This window comes from Macrosteles quadrilineatus, unplaced genomic scaffold (genome assembly GCF_028750875.1).
Source record: "Macrosteles quadrilineatus isolate MER2022 unplaced genomic scaffold, UCM_ALF_1.0 Scaffold_6__1_contigs__length_79288215, whole genome shotgun sequence".
Classification (NCBI taxonomy): Eukaryota; Metazoa; Arthropoda; class Insecta; order Hemiptera; family Cicadellidae; genus Macrosteles; species Macrosteles quadrilineatus.
In genome coordinates this window covers 51,355,271-51,374,755 of record NW_026542599.1, presented here as the reverse complement: position 1 = coordinate 51,374,755, position 19,485 = coordinate 51,355,271, and the positions used below count along the sequence as shown (strand labels likewise).

The window sequence follows — 19,485 nt, the reverse complement described above, 5'->3', positions numbered from 1 at the left end:
CTAACATTCTATATTCAAACTTGTTGTTTTGTAAGGGATCCTATAGTTACCTAATAACATATAACATTTACAAATATATGAAATTATTTCTTATTTCTGGTTCTAGTGAGAAATTAGTTTTTAATACAAAATAGGGTTGAATTTCACTGCTATTTATGTTATGACAGATAACTTCATACTTCTAAAATTTAATTTAATAGAAACAAATTTTAGACGGGATGGTTGGTTTCTTAACTACATTTATAAATTTTTTACTATCCTTATCGATTCAGGGAAATTTAATGTGGAAGGTAATAGTTCTCGTTTTTAATTCACTAACGACTTTTGAGGTACTTATCGACGGATATTAAAACACGGTGGTGTTTTTCTTTTGAATCCTATATTATTGAATTCATATGTTCGATCCGGTTCTAAGGGGACATACAAGTAATTTAAATAAGTACAATAAAAAAGAGTTTTTGTAACCGGTGTCACATCAATGTGGGTAATAAAGCTCATGGAAACATAAGTAGGGACTGGCCCCAGGTAACTTATGTGACTGTGAAGTTGAACCTCAGAATGAGTAATAGATATAGTGAACGGTTGTCCTTTAGTACCTTACCAAGTGGGTTATTCTAACTCCACAGTTGAGATGTAGCAGAGTTGACTTTGTATTACAGAGTCTGTTGTAACCATATAATTGATGTTTCTGCCAATCGTATCTATTTATTAAATGATGTACCAATAGGCTGGTGGCCTCTTTTGATCTGAAAATGCTCATATAGGTCTTGGGCCTGTGCGTGGCATATCCAACAAAACAAGAGGTAAGTCAATACAGTCATGAGCTTAACCTCACTCATAAAGTATTGGCGGGCACCAGGATCCGAACCCACGTAATCGGTGCCAAGTGTCAGTGGTCAAGGTCCACCTACTTTAGTTTTTAAATTTTGTTTTTAAAATGTACACAATCCATTGCCTGCAGCTACGTTAATACTCCATTTGATAAGTAACTTTACCAACTTAATACAGAGACAAGTCCATACACCAAATGACAAATTCGTCACTACATTTTGCAAATACTTTTTAGAATATAATTGATGATTAAAATATAAAATGTACGTGCCAAAGTAATCCATATTACACATGCTGTTTGCAAATAACTAATTAAAAAGAAATTAACGTATCAAAAGAGCCGCAGTTTTTTGGCGGTGTATAAGTATATGATCCCTAATTACTTTAAGCCTACACGAGTGGTTTTTCTGACATTGTATTCTCCACGTGTTTCAAACCCGGGTGAGATAATCCGTGGCTGAAAGATATCTTACTATCTCACATTCTAAATTTTAATTAAATTTAATATTCTAATCTCGTTTAAGATAGGTTGATATAAAATGCCGCGTTTCGCATCATCCGTAGGCCTTACACACCTCAAAATCTTTTCTTTAATATCTTATCCCTTTCTCTACGATGAGGCTCTCTGTTCTTCTTCTTCTCTTCTGGGGGTCCAGAGCTTTATCACGTTATCATCCTCGTGGTAAGAACAAACACTATTTAGGTTATAGTTTGTCCATATACAAGTTATAAGTGTTGCTATGATTGAGTTTTTAAAAGTTGGTGAATTGATAATTTGTTTTAAGCTGGTTACTTGATAATTTGATGAATTATAATGGTGTAACACATTTTAAGCTAAACGTGAATGATGGCAATGTAGACTAGAGTGAGGTAGCTTTTAAAGTTGTACTACAGACTAAAGCTAAAGATAAAAGCTATTAACTAAGCCGGATATTGATAATATACTTTCAAGGCTATTTTTAACGAACATTTAATCTTGGAATTGAGTGAATGGCCTTCGTCGTTTTGTTACTGGCTAAAATATTGTTAACCATAGCAATATTTTAAATACCCGATTATGCTAGGACAAAAATTAGTTTATCTATAAAGATAACTTTTCCCGATAAATCACCATTTTCTTCTTAATTAACTCTTTTTACCTTAACTGATACAACAGACTAGTAGCCTAATTAATGCAAAAATAAAACGTTTTTTTACTGTACACCAAATTGTACTATAGATAGGTGTTTGGACCTTACGGGCTTGAAGGTATTTTAAAACAATACTAGGCTTAATACTAATAACTATATTACCACCCACATAAATCTACATAAAATATCCACATATGATTTATATTTTCCAACACACTTAATCATGTAAGGAAATCGGCATTCAAAACGTACTTTAAACGGCTACACCTATAACCTACTGTTTCACCAAACACCCATTTTGTGAATACATTGGAAACCTCTAGGTCTAATTCCTACAGATCGCAAAGATACATAACATACTTTACCATAAGGAAATTTGCTTCCAAATAACTTATACTACGAACACTTTTGTTTTGATACATTTCAAGATAAATTTCGAAATCCGACTATAATGAGACCATTCTAAACATGAAACTGCGGGGCCAGAAGCAAGGAATTGTATCAAAACAATAGTGAGAGTTCAAACAAGCGCTAAACCTCGCAAGCTCGGCCAACAGGTGGTATTGTTAGAGTTGGGAACTCAGCATTAATGCGGAGCTTTCATAGCTCCATCTCAAACTTGTATATTGTTAAGAGAAACAATCCAAACCATCGCATGCATTTTGAACTGCCCGAGAATCAGTTCATCCCCCTACTATGCGAGGAAATTTACTTGGGGGGGGGGGTTATATAATGTTATAACTGAGGAACAATGTTGCATATATAAGCTAATAAAATGATGAACGTTAAACACATTTTGCTGTTCTATTGTGTATTTAGTAAAAATCCTGATTTGGTTCTTTCCCAAATCTTATTTGATTTATTTACCTTTTTACCCATACCCTTATACTACTACTTAAAAATATATACTTTATCTTGGACTTTCCCTCTGGTTTGTGTACAATTATCAATATCTATATACCAAAACGCGGATGAACGGCCTGAAATGTCTGCAGTAAACCTAAAACAGTTAAACTTACCATCACAAATAATGACTTTTAGAGAAAAAATATACCGCACTTGTTAAAAAAAAAAACAGGCATGGGAAATGTTACTTTTTGAAGTAGATTACCCTTGGATTATTTTACAGTTAACAAAGAAATAATTTAGTCTCATAATTATTTTAGTTTGCGTCTTGATAAAAAGACAGTTTAAAGTAGCTTACCGGAATCATTAATACAAGGTATAATACATGGTAATCAGTTATAAACGATTCCTTGACTTGTTTATCTCAATGCGAATAAACAATTTTACATCTTTTAAATTATTTAACAAATTTTCTACGGATGGTTGAACAATTGATTTAATTTTTAAGGCAAGCCTGAGACCAGGATGCAAAATTGATTTGTCTTTGGATATACCTTAGCCGGTCACAGTTTTTGCCGATTTAGACTTTCCTTCTTCTAAAATACCTTTGACAAGTGTATATAAAAGTATGAAAAGCTTTCCTTTTATCGACTTTTTTTCCTAAATTCAAATTTGTTTTGTAACAAAGTTTCAGCTTGCTTTTAATTTGTTTACCCATGCGATAAGATGTGTATAATTATCTTCCACTTTCCCTTTTCTCCCTTTCCTATCACTGCTCATTACCCTCGCCCTTCGTATCAAACATATGTTCTATTTCGTGCAGAAATTCACTCTGCAAGCTGTGTGAGAAATAGTTGAAATGCACTTAGATTTTGCACCTATTCGTTTACCTTCCCATAAAACTACTGTGTTCTTATTTCGTTTGGTTTCTATTGTTTTCCAATTATTTACTTACAGTATAAATTATCAATAGTGAAGTGAATTTACATTACTGCGTGAGAGAGGTTAGTGACGATAATACTACGCTTATTTTATGTGTGACGTTAATTTCAGAAATCACACCTTCTTATGGTCCGCTTAGCAACGAACAAGTAACCAATGACACAAAGGGCCAGACAAATCCAGAAGAGCACAGTAAGTTATTATTTTACCTACTGTAAAACCAGCGTCTTGTCTATTTTGTCTGTTTAGTTGGAATTCAACAAAGTAAATATTTATATAATTTACCCAGGAGTGCCAAAGGTATACTGCCGTTGTATTTTTTTGCCAAAGTGATATTATCCTAACTGTGACGTTTAGAGGAAGAGGGTTTCGAAATACAAACGTATAAATTTAGTACATTCGAAGGTCAGTGCAGTTATTTGACATTTTACATTTTGTTTTGCCACACAGCAATCTGACTCTTTTTAGCTAACAATTGAATTGAATCAAACATATCTGTAGGACTCGTGGATTGAACATTCTCGTACATACATATGTCTTCCTTATGAATAGTTTGAAGACAATTTCAATTTATTATTACCTCCAGCATATCTTTTGATGTTAATATTTTAGTCTTGATCTTACTAGATATATTGTGTGCTTAAGACAGCTGTACCTTTTAGTGATGCTATATAATGTTGAGACAAACACTTATCGGTATATCGGTACTGATTACTTCCAAGAAACTACGTTTTACTCATAATTACTTTGTATTGCGTTTGTATTCCTTATATTACGCCCCGAAGGGAGCGGGACTAGTTCTCATGGAGCTTCATACGGAGTTGTTCCACCCCAGGGTTGCTGCATTCTGCATTATCAAATCAATAAAATTGTTTAATGATTGTGAAATTAGAAGCCTCGCTCTATCCATTTACCAGCACACTTCATATTATTTAGGATAAGTTCAATTTGTGTAACTATACTAAGTATCCCAAGAGTGTGTTTACATCACTGCTAATTTCCATTTTTACTAAATTAGTTCTGTGCCCCTGGTGCTTTCATAATACCAGTTTATCTAGTCACCCCGTCGAAACTGCTCAAGTATACTCTTCACACTTTCTCTTCCAGCCGTCAAGTTCTGGTATGACAAGAGCTCAGCCACGCTGAAGGGCCGGTTTAAGACGCAGCCTAGAGAGGGGGTAGCGAAAAACTTGATCCTGTTCCTAGGGGATGGAATGTCCCCTACCACCGTCACTGCTGCGAGGATCTACTTCGGCCAGTTGGCGAACAAGTCTGGGGAAGAGCAGGAGCTTATATTCGATACATTCCCTTACACAGGACTCTCAAAGGTACACGGAAGTATTATTGTACTATTTGTGAACTAAAGCTGTCCCATATTGGTATACAAAAAATGGGAGGAATCTTGTTTGCTGTACTTGAAAGAAGGCATGGGAATTTCTATAACTGTATATTGTTATATTGTAGATTGTTTAAGATAAAAATTAATTAATATGAACAAACTTATAATGATAGCCTATTGATAGACGTACTAAATTATTGAACAGACGATAATTTAATTATTTTGTTTTATAGGATTTTTGACGAACATAACAAAAAATGTTCCTTTCCAATAACAAAAAAATCCTACATTCTTAACCTCGTTACCAGCTTTCCAAGTCAAACTGATACAATGAATACAATTGTTTAAGGTAGTGACGCACACCTTAGTCTGTATTATGAATGCAGGTTGATCATAAAATGAACGTACCTAGCTTGGTGACTTACTATTTATCTATGTCCACCTAATGCCCAATGATGATGATGGTGACCATGACATGTTGGTACAGGTTCAAACCTACCTCTTCTGACTTGGACTTGATTTAGGATTGACCCGGATCACTATGATCATTATTCACTCCGTTACTACACTACACACAGCTTCCTTTCAACACAATGACTATGTTTTGCAGACATACTGCGTCAACTCTCAAGTCGCAGACTCTGCCTGCTCCGGGACCGCGTACCTCACGGGCGTCAAGAACAACCTTCACACCATCGGGGTGACGGCAGACGTGGGGTACCAGGACTGGCGAGGCATGGCGAACTCTGACTACCACACCTCGTCAATCGCACAGTGGGCCCAAGAGGCTGGCAAGGGGGTGGGGATAGTCACCACGTGTAAGGTGACCGATGCTTCACCCACCGCAACATACGCCAACACCGCGTCAAGGTAGTCCCACAAGTTTTCAATGTAGACCTAGATTCAAAAACACTTTTGTTGGGTTTGTTGTTACCTTATGGTTATCGTTTTGGACTTAGGTGCGAGGTGAGTTCGATTACCCGTCGTAGACAAACATTTGAGGAGTTCGGACTGTTTTCCCATCTAACGTTTGTTGTCTCAAAGCAACCTATACCTATGCAGTAGACACTGGGCAAAATAAATAAATACACATATTTAAAACAGTACGATAGTTATATTTGAATCTTGAATGGGTTCCTACTAGTAATTGACAACTGATGTAGGCCTACTAAATATTAAATACTTACTAATTATAATGGTTTGACAAATGTTATTTCATTAGCTGTTTCAAGTTAATCTCCTTCCACAAATTGGTCTACCATACTTAGTTTAATTCTAACGAGAGGTCGTCCAGTGGTCGAAACTCGACCAAAAATATGTAATGTAAACTTACTCACTTCTCTATTTTCACCCCACACTGTAAATAAAACATGTGATTGGAGTTTCTTCCATTTGTTTTGATTTTCTGTTTATATTTCGTTGTTATTTCGTCACCAGCATGGCAACGCATAAGATCCATGTTAATTTTTTCAAATTTTTAAACTCATTTTTTGTGCTTATCTTTGAGCTTATTTAAATTTATTAAGGGATTCTGCACACCTACAGGAAAATAGCTATCTAACGGTATGCGTAGATTTACCCCACGATGCACACGAGCTGAGAAAAAAGGTTTTAAATAAACATGCTTGCTTATTAATATATAGACTAGTGTCCCTGTTGCTCGAATTCGAGCAATTGCTAAGTATTACAGGCGTTATTTTAAAACGAATATCAACCAAGTCAGCAAATATTTGTAGCAAACTGTTAAATTAACAAACTTATTGACTGTTTACAATTAACATATGCTATTCTTCTCACTTTTGATTTCTGACAACAGCTGGAGTTTCATAACAATTTTTGTTTCCAATGTTAATCTTATGGAGAAATACGAAACTTTAAAGGGCTCCAGGGCCTCACTCTCTCATATTTCCCTAAAAAGAAAGTTTCCTGCACAACTTCACGTTACGCTCTTTCCAATGACACCAAAAACATGACAATCGGTTCAGTAGTTTCGGAGGAGTAATTGTCACAAAAAATCTGCTTGCGTATTAAATAAGTACTAGTGTACATGTTGCTCGAATTCGAGCAATTGTAAAGTACCTATTACAGGATTTGCAAACCAATAACAATCATACTTAGCTATCAACATTTCAACAAAACCACACCTACCTTCCCTGTAGCAGCAAACCTAAGTACTCATATTAAAATTAACTTAATGTTATGGAAATAGGAAAAAAATGACCATTTTAAGGGAATAATTAATCTTTGTATTAATTAAGCCAGGTAAATGGAAATTCGCTTAGTCTGAAGGTATGCTGCGGATACACAATTTTAATAACAGCAAAGATTGAAGAATCTTATTACTTATATCCATGAATTTATCTAACAATTATTTCCTGTAAAATATTATTACAGCAGCTCAAAAATATTGAAACAAACTCGATCAACAAATAATGTTGAAAGAATTCCATACTAATGACATTAACATATAGTTTGACAGTTACATTTAATCTATGTTAAATGTTTACATTCGGGCATAGACAAAAATGATACGGGCGAGTGACATATTTGATTAATGTTTATGATCCCTACCGTTCCTGTTCTAATAATCATGCAGTATTGAATATGTTTGAACCAGCTGTGTGGAATTGTGAAATCAAAATTAATTTGACAGTTAGTTCTGCTTGTTTACATTTTTAAATTTTGTAGGTTTGTTCTTTGTTACCATGGATACCATCAATAAATATTTCACTCTTAATTTCTGACAACAGCTGGAGTTCCATGACAAATTTTGTTTCCCATGTTAATCTTATGGATAGATACGAAACTTTAAAGGGCCCCAGGGCCTCACTATCTAATTATTTCCTTAAAAAGAAAGTTTCCTGCACAACTTCACGTTACGCTCTTTCCAATGACACCAAAAACATGTCAATTGGTTCAGTAGTTTCGGAGGAGTGGTCGAAACTCGACCAAAAATAATTAAGGTACAGACTTCTCTATTTTCTCCCCACACTGTAAATAAAACATGTGATTGGAATTTCTTCCCTTTGTTTTGTTTTTCTGTTTACATTTTGTTGTTATTTCGTCACCACCATGGCAACCCATATGTTCCATGTTAATTTTTTGAAGTTTTCAAATTCATTTTTTGTGCTTATTTGTTAGCCTATTTTAATTTTTAAAGGCATTCTGCACATCTACAGGAAAATATCTTTCCAACAGTATGCGTAGATTTTCCCTGCGATGCACACGAGCTGAGAAAAAAGGTTTTAAAGAAACATGCTTGCCTATTAATATATAGATAGATACCACAAAATTAACTTACGACTTGATGTAAACATAAGTGATTACGAATTATAAAAATATCAAAACATTTAGTTTCTGTAGTGTACTGAATCAGCTGATACAATTTAAATGTGTTTTCAATACTTTGTTTACATTTTTGTTTGTTTACGTTTGACATAACAACATAGTTACTTGGTGTTTCAAATATAACTTTTCTTACGAAAATGTCTTATTACTTTACATAATTAACTCACAGTACTACAAATGGCGCAGTCTACTAAACGGACCGACGATTTACGTATAGATGCTTTTGATGGTCATTCTGAAGAATGGACTTACTGGCTCGAACGTTTCAAGATTGCATTACGAAACAGAGGAATCAAGAATGAGGATACAAAACGAGACTTGTTGCTAGGGAACCTTGGACCTCAACCCTTCAAGCTAGTATTTGACCACGCACGACCTGATCCCGTCAGTAATCTTCACTTTACAGGAGTTATTGATATACTTAAGAAATACTACACACAAAAATCCGCACCACTATCACAGCGGGTTATCTTTAGTCGCCGTTTCAGACAAGAAGGTGAATCTGTTAGTCATTTCGAATTTGCTTTGCGCGAAATTGCAGGTCTCTGTGACTTTAGTGACAACTTAGACGAACGGCTGAGAGATCAGTTTGTTCTGGGCATCAACAATGATCGCTGGCAACTTGAACTTTTGCGCTTACATGCTACGACAGATACTACATTTGAACAAGTCACAAACACCGCTACTTTATTGGAAAATGTTGACAATCAACAGTCACAATTCCGTAATACACGTTCAGTCAACAGAATAAGCAACAGGAACAAGAAGAATGCTTTCGAAACGATTCCGTTGAAACAAGAAACAAAAGGAAACACTTCGAAACAAAACATCTTACATCTTAACAAGAGAACTGACTGCATTCGGTGTGGTTACAAGAAACATACACAAGGAACGAGCTGTCCCGCTGTCGATGCCACTTGCAACGCCTGTGGAGAACTGAATCATTTTGCACGCACTTGTCTTAAAGTGGGTAATGCAGTCATTATCAAAGGTAAGCGACTTAACATGTTAGAGGCAAAAAACTCGTCTTGTAACTCTAGTGTTAAATCTTTTTCTGATACAGATCAAATCCAAGCGATTAATAAAGGGTCGAAAGTAATGCTTTCAGTCAAGTTAAACAATCATACAATTTCAATGTTGTATGACCCAGGTGCAGCGTTCAGTATCATTAGCAGAAACATATGGCGAGATCTAGGAGCTCCTAAACTATTTCCCACAGAAAATCTTAATGCATACACAGGAGTTCTAATTGAAACTATGGGTAAAACGTATGTTTCAGTTGAAGCTTTTGGTTCCAAACGTAAGTTACCGGTAATTGTTGTTAAGAAAAACGATATACCTTTGTTCGGCCTAGACTGGGTTCTTGATTTTAACTTACCACTGCCACCTGGGGCTCAAATATGTACATTGTCCAAACAGCAAACAGAACAAGTAAGTGAACAGATTGTTAATGACATTGTTAACGGTTTTCCAGAAGTTTTCAGTCCCTCTTTAGGTACGATTAAAAATCACAAGGTATCTTTTCACATGGCTTCAAATGCAGCTCCTGTAGTTTCAAAACCACGGCCAGTTCCTTTTGCTTTACGGGAACCTGTGGAAAATGAAATTCAACGATTAGTAGACAGTGGAGTTTTAGAACCAGTCGATGCCAAGAATGAACCTATCATTTGGGCTTCGCCCATAGTAATAGTGGTAAAACCGTCTGGAGCTATCCGCATATGCGCGGATTTCAAAAATACTATAAACAAACATATGCTCCCCGATAAATATCCTATGCCTACATTCGAAGAGATCACCTCAAAACTTACAGGTGGCCAGGAATTCTCCGTCATAGATCTCAAAGATGCATATCTGCAGGTGGAGGTCGAACCATCGGCACAACAGTACCTGATTATTTCTACTCACAAAGGATTTTTCAAGTACAAACGCTTACCCTTCGGAATCAAAATTGCCACCGGGGTTTTTCAGTGCAAGATGGATCAAGTACTGGCAGGCTTACATGGAGTCGCTTGTCTCCTTGACGACGTCATAGTCACAGCCCCAACGAGAGAGGAACATATCGAACGTGTCAAAGAAGTGTTAAGACGTTTTCAAGAATCTGGAATTCGTGTCCAGACATCAAAATGTAAATGGTTTCAAGATTCCGTTAACTATTTGGGTCACAGAATTGATAGAGCTGGTATACATCCAACGACAGAACATCTGGAAGCAGTGAAAAACATGCAATCACCGAAAAATGTGAAAGAGTTAAGATCATTTCTTGGGTCGATCAATTACTACAGTAAATTTATTCCCCATTTACAGTCCTTGTGTGTTCCATTACACAAACTGCTAAAGAAAGGCGTGAAATGGCATTGGAACGAAAACCATGAACAGGTAGCAGCAAAATTGAGGCATCTTCTTACTACAACAGACACGTTGGCTCACTATGACGAATCCCTACCTCTCATCCTCGCAACTGATGCGAGTGATATTGGTGTTGGAGCTGCTCTTTTCCAAAAGTATCCTGATGGGACTGAAAAACCTTTAGCTTTTGCGTCAAGGCGCCTTGATCATGCTGAGTGCCGATACAGCGTGATAGAAAAGGAGGCGTTAGGGTTGGTTTTTGGAGTAACTCGTTTTGAACAGTACCTTTATGGTAGACATTTCGAAGTTCGAACGGACCATAAAGCATTGGTTAAAGTCTTCGGTGAACATGATTCAATTCCGAAGGTAGTTTCAAATCGAATCGCTAGATGGGCATTAACACTGAGTGCCTATGACTACTCGATCAACTATCAACAGGGCAAAGATAACAAAACAGCCGATCTATTATCAAGATTTCCCTTGCAAAATACGATAAAATCTACAGAGGAAGACCAGGGTGGCAGTAACAAAGCACACCTTTTCCATTTGCGTTCACAGGATCTACCAATATCGACAAAGTGTTTGCAAGAAGCGACAAAAACTGATCCAATACTTTCAAAAGTAGTAAACTATTTAAAAAGGGGTTGTTGGCCTTTGGAAAATAATGAAGACACTAACCTACAACCGTACTACAGCAAACGTGAAGAACTTTCCTTTGAGAATGGAATTCTACTTTGGTTTGGGAGATTGGTCATACCTGCGAAACTTAGATCAAGAGTGATGGAAATACTACATGAGGGACATCCAGGTATTGTAGCTATGAAAGGGAAGGCACGTTTTCAAGTCTGGTGGCCTAAACTGGACAAGGACTTGGAAGAACACACTAGACATTGCAATGGATGTCAAGAAAACAGAAGCAAAGATCCTGAAATGCCGTTATTCTCATGGCCTGTTCCTGGAGAAGTTTGGTCACGGATCCACATCGATTTTGCCGGACCCTTCATGGGGAAAATGTGGTTGATTGTAGTAGATGCTCGGTCAAAATGGCTTGAAGTATTCCCGATGTCGTCAACTTCAACAAAGTCAACGATCAAAGCTTTAGAAGAGTTATTTTCAAGATTTGGCTATCCAAGGGTAATTGTAAGCGATAATGGACCACAGCTAACATCCTACGAGTTTCAAACCTTTTGTAAGAGCCTAAACATTAAACATGCTCGAATCACCCCCTATCACCCAAAAAGCAATGGTTTAGCGGAACGATGTGTTCGTACATTCAAAGAACGCATGAATGCTTCAAAAGGAAATGCTGGGACTTTCCAAGAAAAACTCAACAGCTTTTTATTTGCTTACAGAACGTCACTGAGAAGATCTACTGGAAAAACTCCAGCATTTATGATGTTTGGTCGCGAATTACGCTCCAAATTAGACATGTTGTTTCCTGACGTTGAGCATAAAAACGACGAAGAGTTGGTTCAACAGCGGCTACAAAAACCTGGATCAAAAGAAAAAGTTTTTAAAGAGGACGACAATGTATGGGTACTAGACAAATCTGGAGCTGGTTTCAAGAAAGGAACGATTGTGAAAGTGAATGGTCCTTACTCATATGTAGTAAATACAAATGGACTAAATAGACGATGCCACGCAGATCAACTTCGTCTGGCTTAACTCTTAGAAGAAGGGGGGACGATGTAGTGTACTGAATCAGCTGATACAATTTAAATGTGTTTTCAATACTTTGTTTACATTTTTGTTTGTTTACGTTTGACATAACAACATAGTTACTTGGTGTTTCAAATATAACTTTTCTTACGAAAATGTCTTATTACTTTACATAATTAACTCACAGTACTACAGTTTCAATCTGTATTATTTCATCAACAAAGCATGTGACTTAATTTTTGATAATATTTTGACTAAGCAATATTGGAACCGTCAATAGTTTGGCCAGGTCTACTCAAATCAAACCCTTCACATTAAACGTAAAAAATGGTTCGAACTAAGTTTTCATTCTTCAGCTAGAGCTCTGTTGAAAAATTCTTAAAGCAAACAAAATCTTTTCAATTTAAAAACTTAAATATGCAATCATGTTGATAACTATTCAAAACATAATGGTAGTTAAAAAATGATTCTTTTTAGGTATTGGCAGACCGATCAAGACATTCTCAAAGAAGCTCCTGATGCCCAGGGGATACAGGATATTACAAGACAATTGGTGGAAAACGCACCAGGAAAGAACTTCAAGGTAACTAAAGCATGGGTTGTATATCAAGTTGAATATACATTGTATGACAAGATACTTCTTAATACGAATCATTTGGTAAATTTTGTCACGGAGTTGGATTGGTTGTTGTCTTCATGTATTGCAAAACTTTCTTTATAATGGCTGCATATGAATTGTAATATAACGGTGGTTCCTTTAGTTGAATGTTTAACCACAGTCATATTGTATACAAGAGACTAAACATTTTATGAAAATATATTTTAAATAGGCTACTTTTTGGCAGCTGTGACCTGATGGAGAGGGGTTCAATCACTATTTATAATTTTAAAGAATTTATTATTAAAGCAGATTTTAGTTTTTGTATGATCAGTTACTTATTAACATCGACGATTGCAATTCATGTTTTCCGTGTTAAAAACAAATAACGACATTTCATTTAATTTATAATGGCTTTTACAAGGTTATCCTGGGAGGTGGCAGGGAGACGTTCCTTCTGATGGACCAGGACGATGGTTACGGCAACAAGGGACTCAGAGGGGACGGTAAGGACCTCATACAAGCGTGGAAGGACTCTAAGGACTCTAAGGATAACGCTACATACGTCACCAACAGAGACCAGCTTCTGGCAGTCAATGTGGACAAGACTGACCATCTCCTAGGTGAGGAGGTTATACTAGTTAGTTGGATGCTAAATACATTAAGTGTTCTGGCGTGAACTTCAATATTTATTAAATAGTAAACAATGAAAAATGATCGTTTACAGAACAAGATAACACTACAAGTAGCAGGGTATGACAAAAATGAGTCTATGTTCAGACATTGGCGGTTCGGACTCACAAACTGTCTCAGAAGTTACTACTCTTTTCCATTTTATACTGTAACGGCCGATCACCTTACAGATCTGTGGTCCGTAATTTGGTTACAAGAAGTTAAAGTTTATAAAATGGCGTATACAACTAATGTTATCAGGTATATAGCTAGCAAAAAGAAAAAGTGATTAAGCTAATTTTATTCCTATTTTTTATGGATACCCTCAAATCATATTAAAAGTTTGATCTACAATTTAACAGGCTGATACAAACATATTTGAAAGGTTTTAATATAGGCTATTTGCGAAAACAGAATTTTTCTAATGTTTCATTTACTTTAAAATATTTACTCAGCATTAAATCCACTTTACAAATGATTTGGTTATTGAATAAAGAGGTCTACTTATCAAATCTAATAGACACATTCGTAAATAATCAACCAGTAATTACACTCTAAAGTAGAAAGCTTTCCTTAATTAAATTTGTTTCGTTACTAAACAATTAATTAGACCAAAAGTAAAAGTGTAACGAGTATTTAACCATTGAAAAACCTCACACCTCTTTATATTGTCTCAAAATTACTATTTTCTTCGCAAAGGTCTCTTCCACCACAACCACATGGACTACCACTTGGAAGCGAACGCCTCTCATCAGCCGACCCTGTGGGAAATGACAACGATGGCTATCAAGATGATGCAGAAGGAGGAAAATGGTTACTTCTTGTTCATAGAGGGAGGAAGGATTGACCACGGCCATCATGACAATAAGGCTCACCTAGCTCTGGATGAGGTCGTGGAGTTTCATAGGGCTATCGAAGTGAGTTGAAATTCTACCTTTGTGCTCTCCTAAGAGTGTGTTAATAACAACTAAAACGATTAGATACCTGATTAGTACCTGCCTTGTTCAAAAAAGAGATTTACCTTTGGTCGTAGCAACCAAGATATAGGAATTTACCCTACAAATGGTTTTTTTTTCTACAATATATCATTCAATTTGTCTCAGAGTTTTGAACTAAACAGATCCCTCTTAATCCGAACACATTTGTCATTTTATCATACTATACAACACCACACTTCTCAGTCTACAACGTTGTCAAGATATCCTATAGACTTATAACCAAAACCACGTTCATTCTAGAGCAAAGGTTATGTTAATTTATAAATGAACAGGTTGAAATTCTAATCCACCTACATTTTGATTGTTAAGATTCATTCGTAGTTTTGTTTTTTTTACCATCATGGTCACATGAGATGAAAACTGGGTCTAGAATGAAACATATTCTCACGTTTCACAAGGTAAAAGTCACACTAGTTTTATAAGTAACAGCCATCTGTAACAGTACGCCGAAGGATTGTAAAGGGATTAGTATATATGACATATATGATATATATGACAGCTATTATAAATTTCTTTCTTTAAAACAAACTTAGAACACATAGAGGTTTCGTAAAAGGTTTGATTAAAAATGTTTAAACCAATTTAAACCCATCCAGCTTTATTCGTTATTGCAAATGGTGAATAAAGATGAAGAATTAGGAGATTTACGATCATATGCTCTAATACGAGTTTATCCATTGAAATTAAATAAAGAAGTATTCTACTAAAACTTTCCTAAAAGATGAAACAAACCACGTCCGCTCGTTTACAGGTAGCTTTGCATCTGACGAGTGAAGATGACACTCTTATAGTAGTAACGGCGGACCACGCTCACACCATGACATTGAGTGGGTATCCATCCAGAGGCAGTGACATCATCACCACCCTCCAGGCGACAGATGACAACATGACATACTCCACCCTGTCATACGCAAACGGACCTAACCGTAATGGCTTTGAGAAGAACGGAAGCAGACACAACATCGTGAATGACGATAGAGGTAGGTTTATGATCGGTTATGTAATGAAAAGCAAAGTTTCCTATGTCGAACCTAATTTGAAGTTGCAAGTAACTCAGAAGGTGAAAAACAATTATTATAGTAGTCTACTCAACGATTGCGTAAAGATAGTGTTATCGACACGAGCATAAAATTTAAGCTTTGGCGAGTGCCTTAAAAACTTCTACGAGTGTCGTTAACACTATTTACGCGAGTTGCGTACACTACTTTACCTATGACAGTATTTTAATTACTAAAAACTACTACTCGTGACTTTTAAGAGAGATCATGTTTGCGTTTATAACCTCTCATTGCCACTGACAGTGATGAAACGAAACGTGAATTAAACATTAATTGCACCACTCTAACAATTAAATTGGCCTGAAAAGCTGATAGGTGATGTTCGAATCATCACAATTTTACTTCTTCTCCCTCAATCCTTAAACCTCTTTGGTTGGTGTTGTTATGAGTAAAACCATAGATAAAACATACTCCCTTGGTTAGTCTATGGTAAAACTATGCTGTTATGAAAGTAAACAATGCTGGTATGTGAAACTTTTCATTTATAAAAACTGAACTGAAACGGCTAATTTATAAAACGGTCGTAGGTAAAACATTTAACACCTTGCAAACATTAGGAGAGAATTGAGAGTAGCCAAATTGTTATTGGACTAGTCTGGGTTATTTCTATTAAAGCACTATTATGGGGTTATTTATAATGCTATGCAGTTGAAAAAAATGTATTTATCCATTTTTTTTTTACATTTAAGCCTGTTTGGACCAAAAAACAAATGGTTGAACAGTCTATTATCGATTAGAAAAAATATGATTAAAAAGCTGATGGAGATAATCCAGTAAACAATCAAACTAGTGAGCATATTGATTTTATATATACTTTTTATAGTGAAATGAACTTTTGTTTCAATTTATGATTTGATCAATTATAATACATTTTATTTTGTTTCTGCATAGTATACTGAAAGAAGGGTCCCTTCTGAAATTTAAAACCAGCAAAAGAAATCACATGATTCCACTTTAGACTGCGAAATGAGATAATACTTTACAGCAAAGTATTCAAAACAAATTTTTCGGAGAAAAACGAAACCTTCCACTATAACAAATCAATCTGAGTCTGAATTCACGGTAAATCCATTCTCTCATCACGATCTATTAACACAATACTCTCTGAGAGTGGAGGAAGCAATATACATAATGGTAAGTGATCTGCGTTTGACAACAAGAGTCTCTTGTAGCGGTGCCTAGATTTGACTGAGTTGTATATTGTACAACTGTGACAGCTTTGATCCCTACTTATGATCTAGTGTATATTAGCCTACTAAAACTGTTTTTCATGTAACGTATTTTGTTCTTAAATGTACTGAATTTCTTAAATTGTGTTTTCTTGTACAGTATTGTAACTAAATTGAATTATATTTTAGCATTTAGCTAAATATGGCTATACAATTGTACTTATCTTCACACTACCTATATCACTATGGGACTTATATTTATTTTTTGGTAATTTTGGCAGTCTCCAGGGCACTCAACGAAATTTCTTTCAACAACCTCAAGTGTTATTCTTCACGTTTTAGCAACCCCTACTTTACCCAAAATGTAAAATAAAGGCAAGGCATGCTTCTTTCTTGGAGTCCATTAGTACTAAGCTGTTCAGCCACCTGGATAAGTACCTGGACTGACATAAAATATTGACAATGTTATTGACCGTGTAAGGTGCATCCTAAATCCGGCTCAGTTTGTCTAGTTTGACAATATTATTGAGTCAAACATATTGTCAATAATATTGATTATGTAAGGTCTGCTTTAATAGAGTGAGCCTTTCACTGAACAAAATTTTCTCCTTGCCTTAGATACCTACATTGTTTATCATTTGGATAAGTAGACCTACTAGTTAAGGTAAGCTCTGACTCACCATTGCATCAACACACAGCGAAAAAAAATTGGGATTCAGTGAATTTAATCCCAGACATCAATTACAGAACTCGAAATTTAACTGCAACCCCCTATAAAAAAATGAGATTTTCCAATTTTTCATCACACTTATCGTATTGTTTTCAGGAGCTGCAGATTACAGGTTCCCCACCACGTACTACCTAGAGTCCGAGACGCATGGAGGGGAGGACGTGGCGGTGTATGCTAGAGGTCCCTGGGCCCACCTACTGGTAGGCGTCTTCGAGCAAACTGTCATACCTCATGTGATGAGCTTCGCAGCAAAGATAGGACCTGCAGCTAACATTACTGTTGACAAGTCTAATTCCACCTCGGCCTCTCCTGGGGTAGGGAATAACATGCTGGGCCTTACATTGACTGTGATCATTTTAACAATTTTGTATTAAACTTTTTTATCGTATGTGTGGTTTTGATATCCTAGATGTTTAGAATGTGAGAAACTGTACGAGATTGAAGACTGCCGAAAGATCTATGTTGAAAATAACTGTAGTATTTCGTTTGATTATGTTTCTAAACTAGGTTTTGCGGAGGACGCGTTAAAACGTAAAGGTAAAGGTTAAAACCTTTAGGCGATGATTAGCTCCTCAAAAACATGGTTTAATTGTATTTTAACTGTATTGATGTTGTTGCACCTGCAACGACAACAATAGGCCTATAAACAGTTTCACATAAGTTATAACATGAACATAAATACACAACGAACGAAGGTAACATTATGGACAATTATTACGCGCGCTTTTATGGGTAGGCTAAGGTCTGCAGTGGTACTGCCTCGGTCACCAACGTAGCTATGATACAACAAAACCTAGTGCAACGAGGAGATGATGGCTTTATAGGTAGAAATCCGTTCTCTGAAAAAATAGAATAGAAAAAAAGTAAATACTATAATTAATTTGTAAATTCGTGCTACGTATCTTACATAAACATTTTCTCGAACTAGATGCTACATGGGACAAAATGTGTTATTACAATTATTGTACCATTCCTGAATATTTAAACAATGTGCTCATTTTGGATAAATAAACAAAATAGAGATCACTTATTGGTGGTAAGATAGATTATGAACTTACAGACCCTCGGTCAAAATATTAATCAAGCGTGGGGAATTGATCGCAGTATTATTTAATGCTTCTGTTATATAAAACAATTTGTAAATAATAATTGTACAGTTGAACGTACTTGCTCATGGAATTGTTATTAGATCTCCACACTTATTTAAAACTATTACTTCGTTGAATAACGATGTAAGGTTGGATAATGATATTTTATACTTTTACATCCAAGCTTGTGTCAAACATAACATACCGTACATCAAGTGTTTGCCACCATAGAATCACTAAACTGTAAGATTATGTAGATGGAGGTTTTAGCGTTAAGGTATAAGCAAAACCATGTATCTTGTGGTACCTACAAGTCATATTGAAGCAATCCAGTTGCTGGCCGTAGTAATAAGATTCGTATCAACCTTGAAACGATTTTATTGTGAATACGTTCAATATGAAGGGGTTTTTACCACAGTATTTGTAATTTCCAGGTATTTGCAGTTGATTAAAAACTTTATTAAGCCTACAAAAATCCTTTCATGATACCCTATTCTTGTTATTCCCGATCATAGGAAAATATTTATTTTGTAGCTGAAATGTATACATCTTGGATTGCAAATAAATACTATAATAAAATACTCCCACCGCAGAAAACCTGCCGACCAATCGAATTTTCATTTATCTAAATTGATTTCCAATTAAATATATTTAAATAACATTAGGCTTAAAGAGTATCTAGGTTTACTGCTACAAGGAAACTAATAAAGTGTATTATTTTTTAAATATTA

General features: G+C 35.7%; 1 protein-coding gene across 1 annotated transcript; it reads left to right on the top strand.

Moving 5' to 3' along the window:
• Positions 1-1,446: 1,446 nt before the first annotated feature.
• On the top strand, positions 1,447-18,054 carry LOC128997525 (membrane-bound alkaline phosphatase-like). Its single transcript, XM_054423165.1, has 9 exons — positions 1,447-1,513; positions 3,861-3,941; positions 4,857-5,077; positions 5,699-5,958; positions 12,919-13,024; positions 13,464-13,662; positions 14,411-14,628; positions 15,461-15,689; positions 17,763-18,054. Exons 1-9 carry the CDS (start codon positions 1,447-1,449, stop codon positions 18,038-18,040), a joined length of 1,659 nt encoding a protein of 552 aa, XP_054279140.1. The 3' UTR covers positions 18,041-18,054.
• Positions 18,055-19,485: the final 1,431 nt, after the last annotated feature.

Coding starts and splice junctions, on each gene's coding strand:
- LOC128997525 (XM_054423165.1), top strand. CDS start 1,447: ATGAGGCTCTCTGTTCTTCTTCTTCTCTTCTGGGGGTCCAGAGCTTTA. Junction 1,514..3,860: donor ATCACGTTATCATCCTCGTG/GTAAGAACAAAC, acceptor CGTTAATTTCAG/AAATCACACCTTCTTATGGT. Junction 3,942..4,856: donor GACAAATCCAGAAGAGCACA/GTAAGTTATTAT, acceptor TTTCTCTTCCAG/CCGTCAAGTTCTGGTATGAC.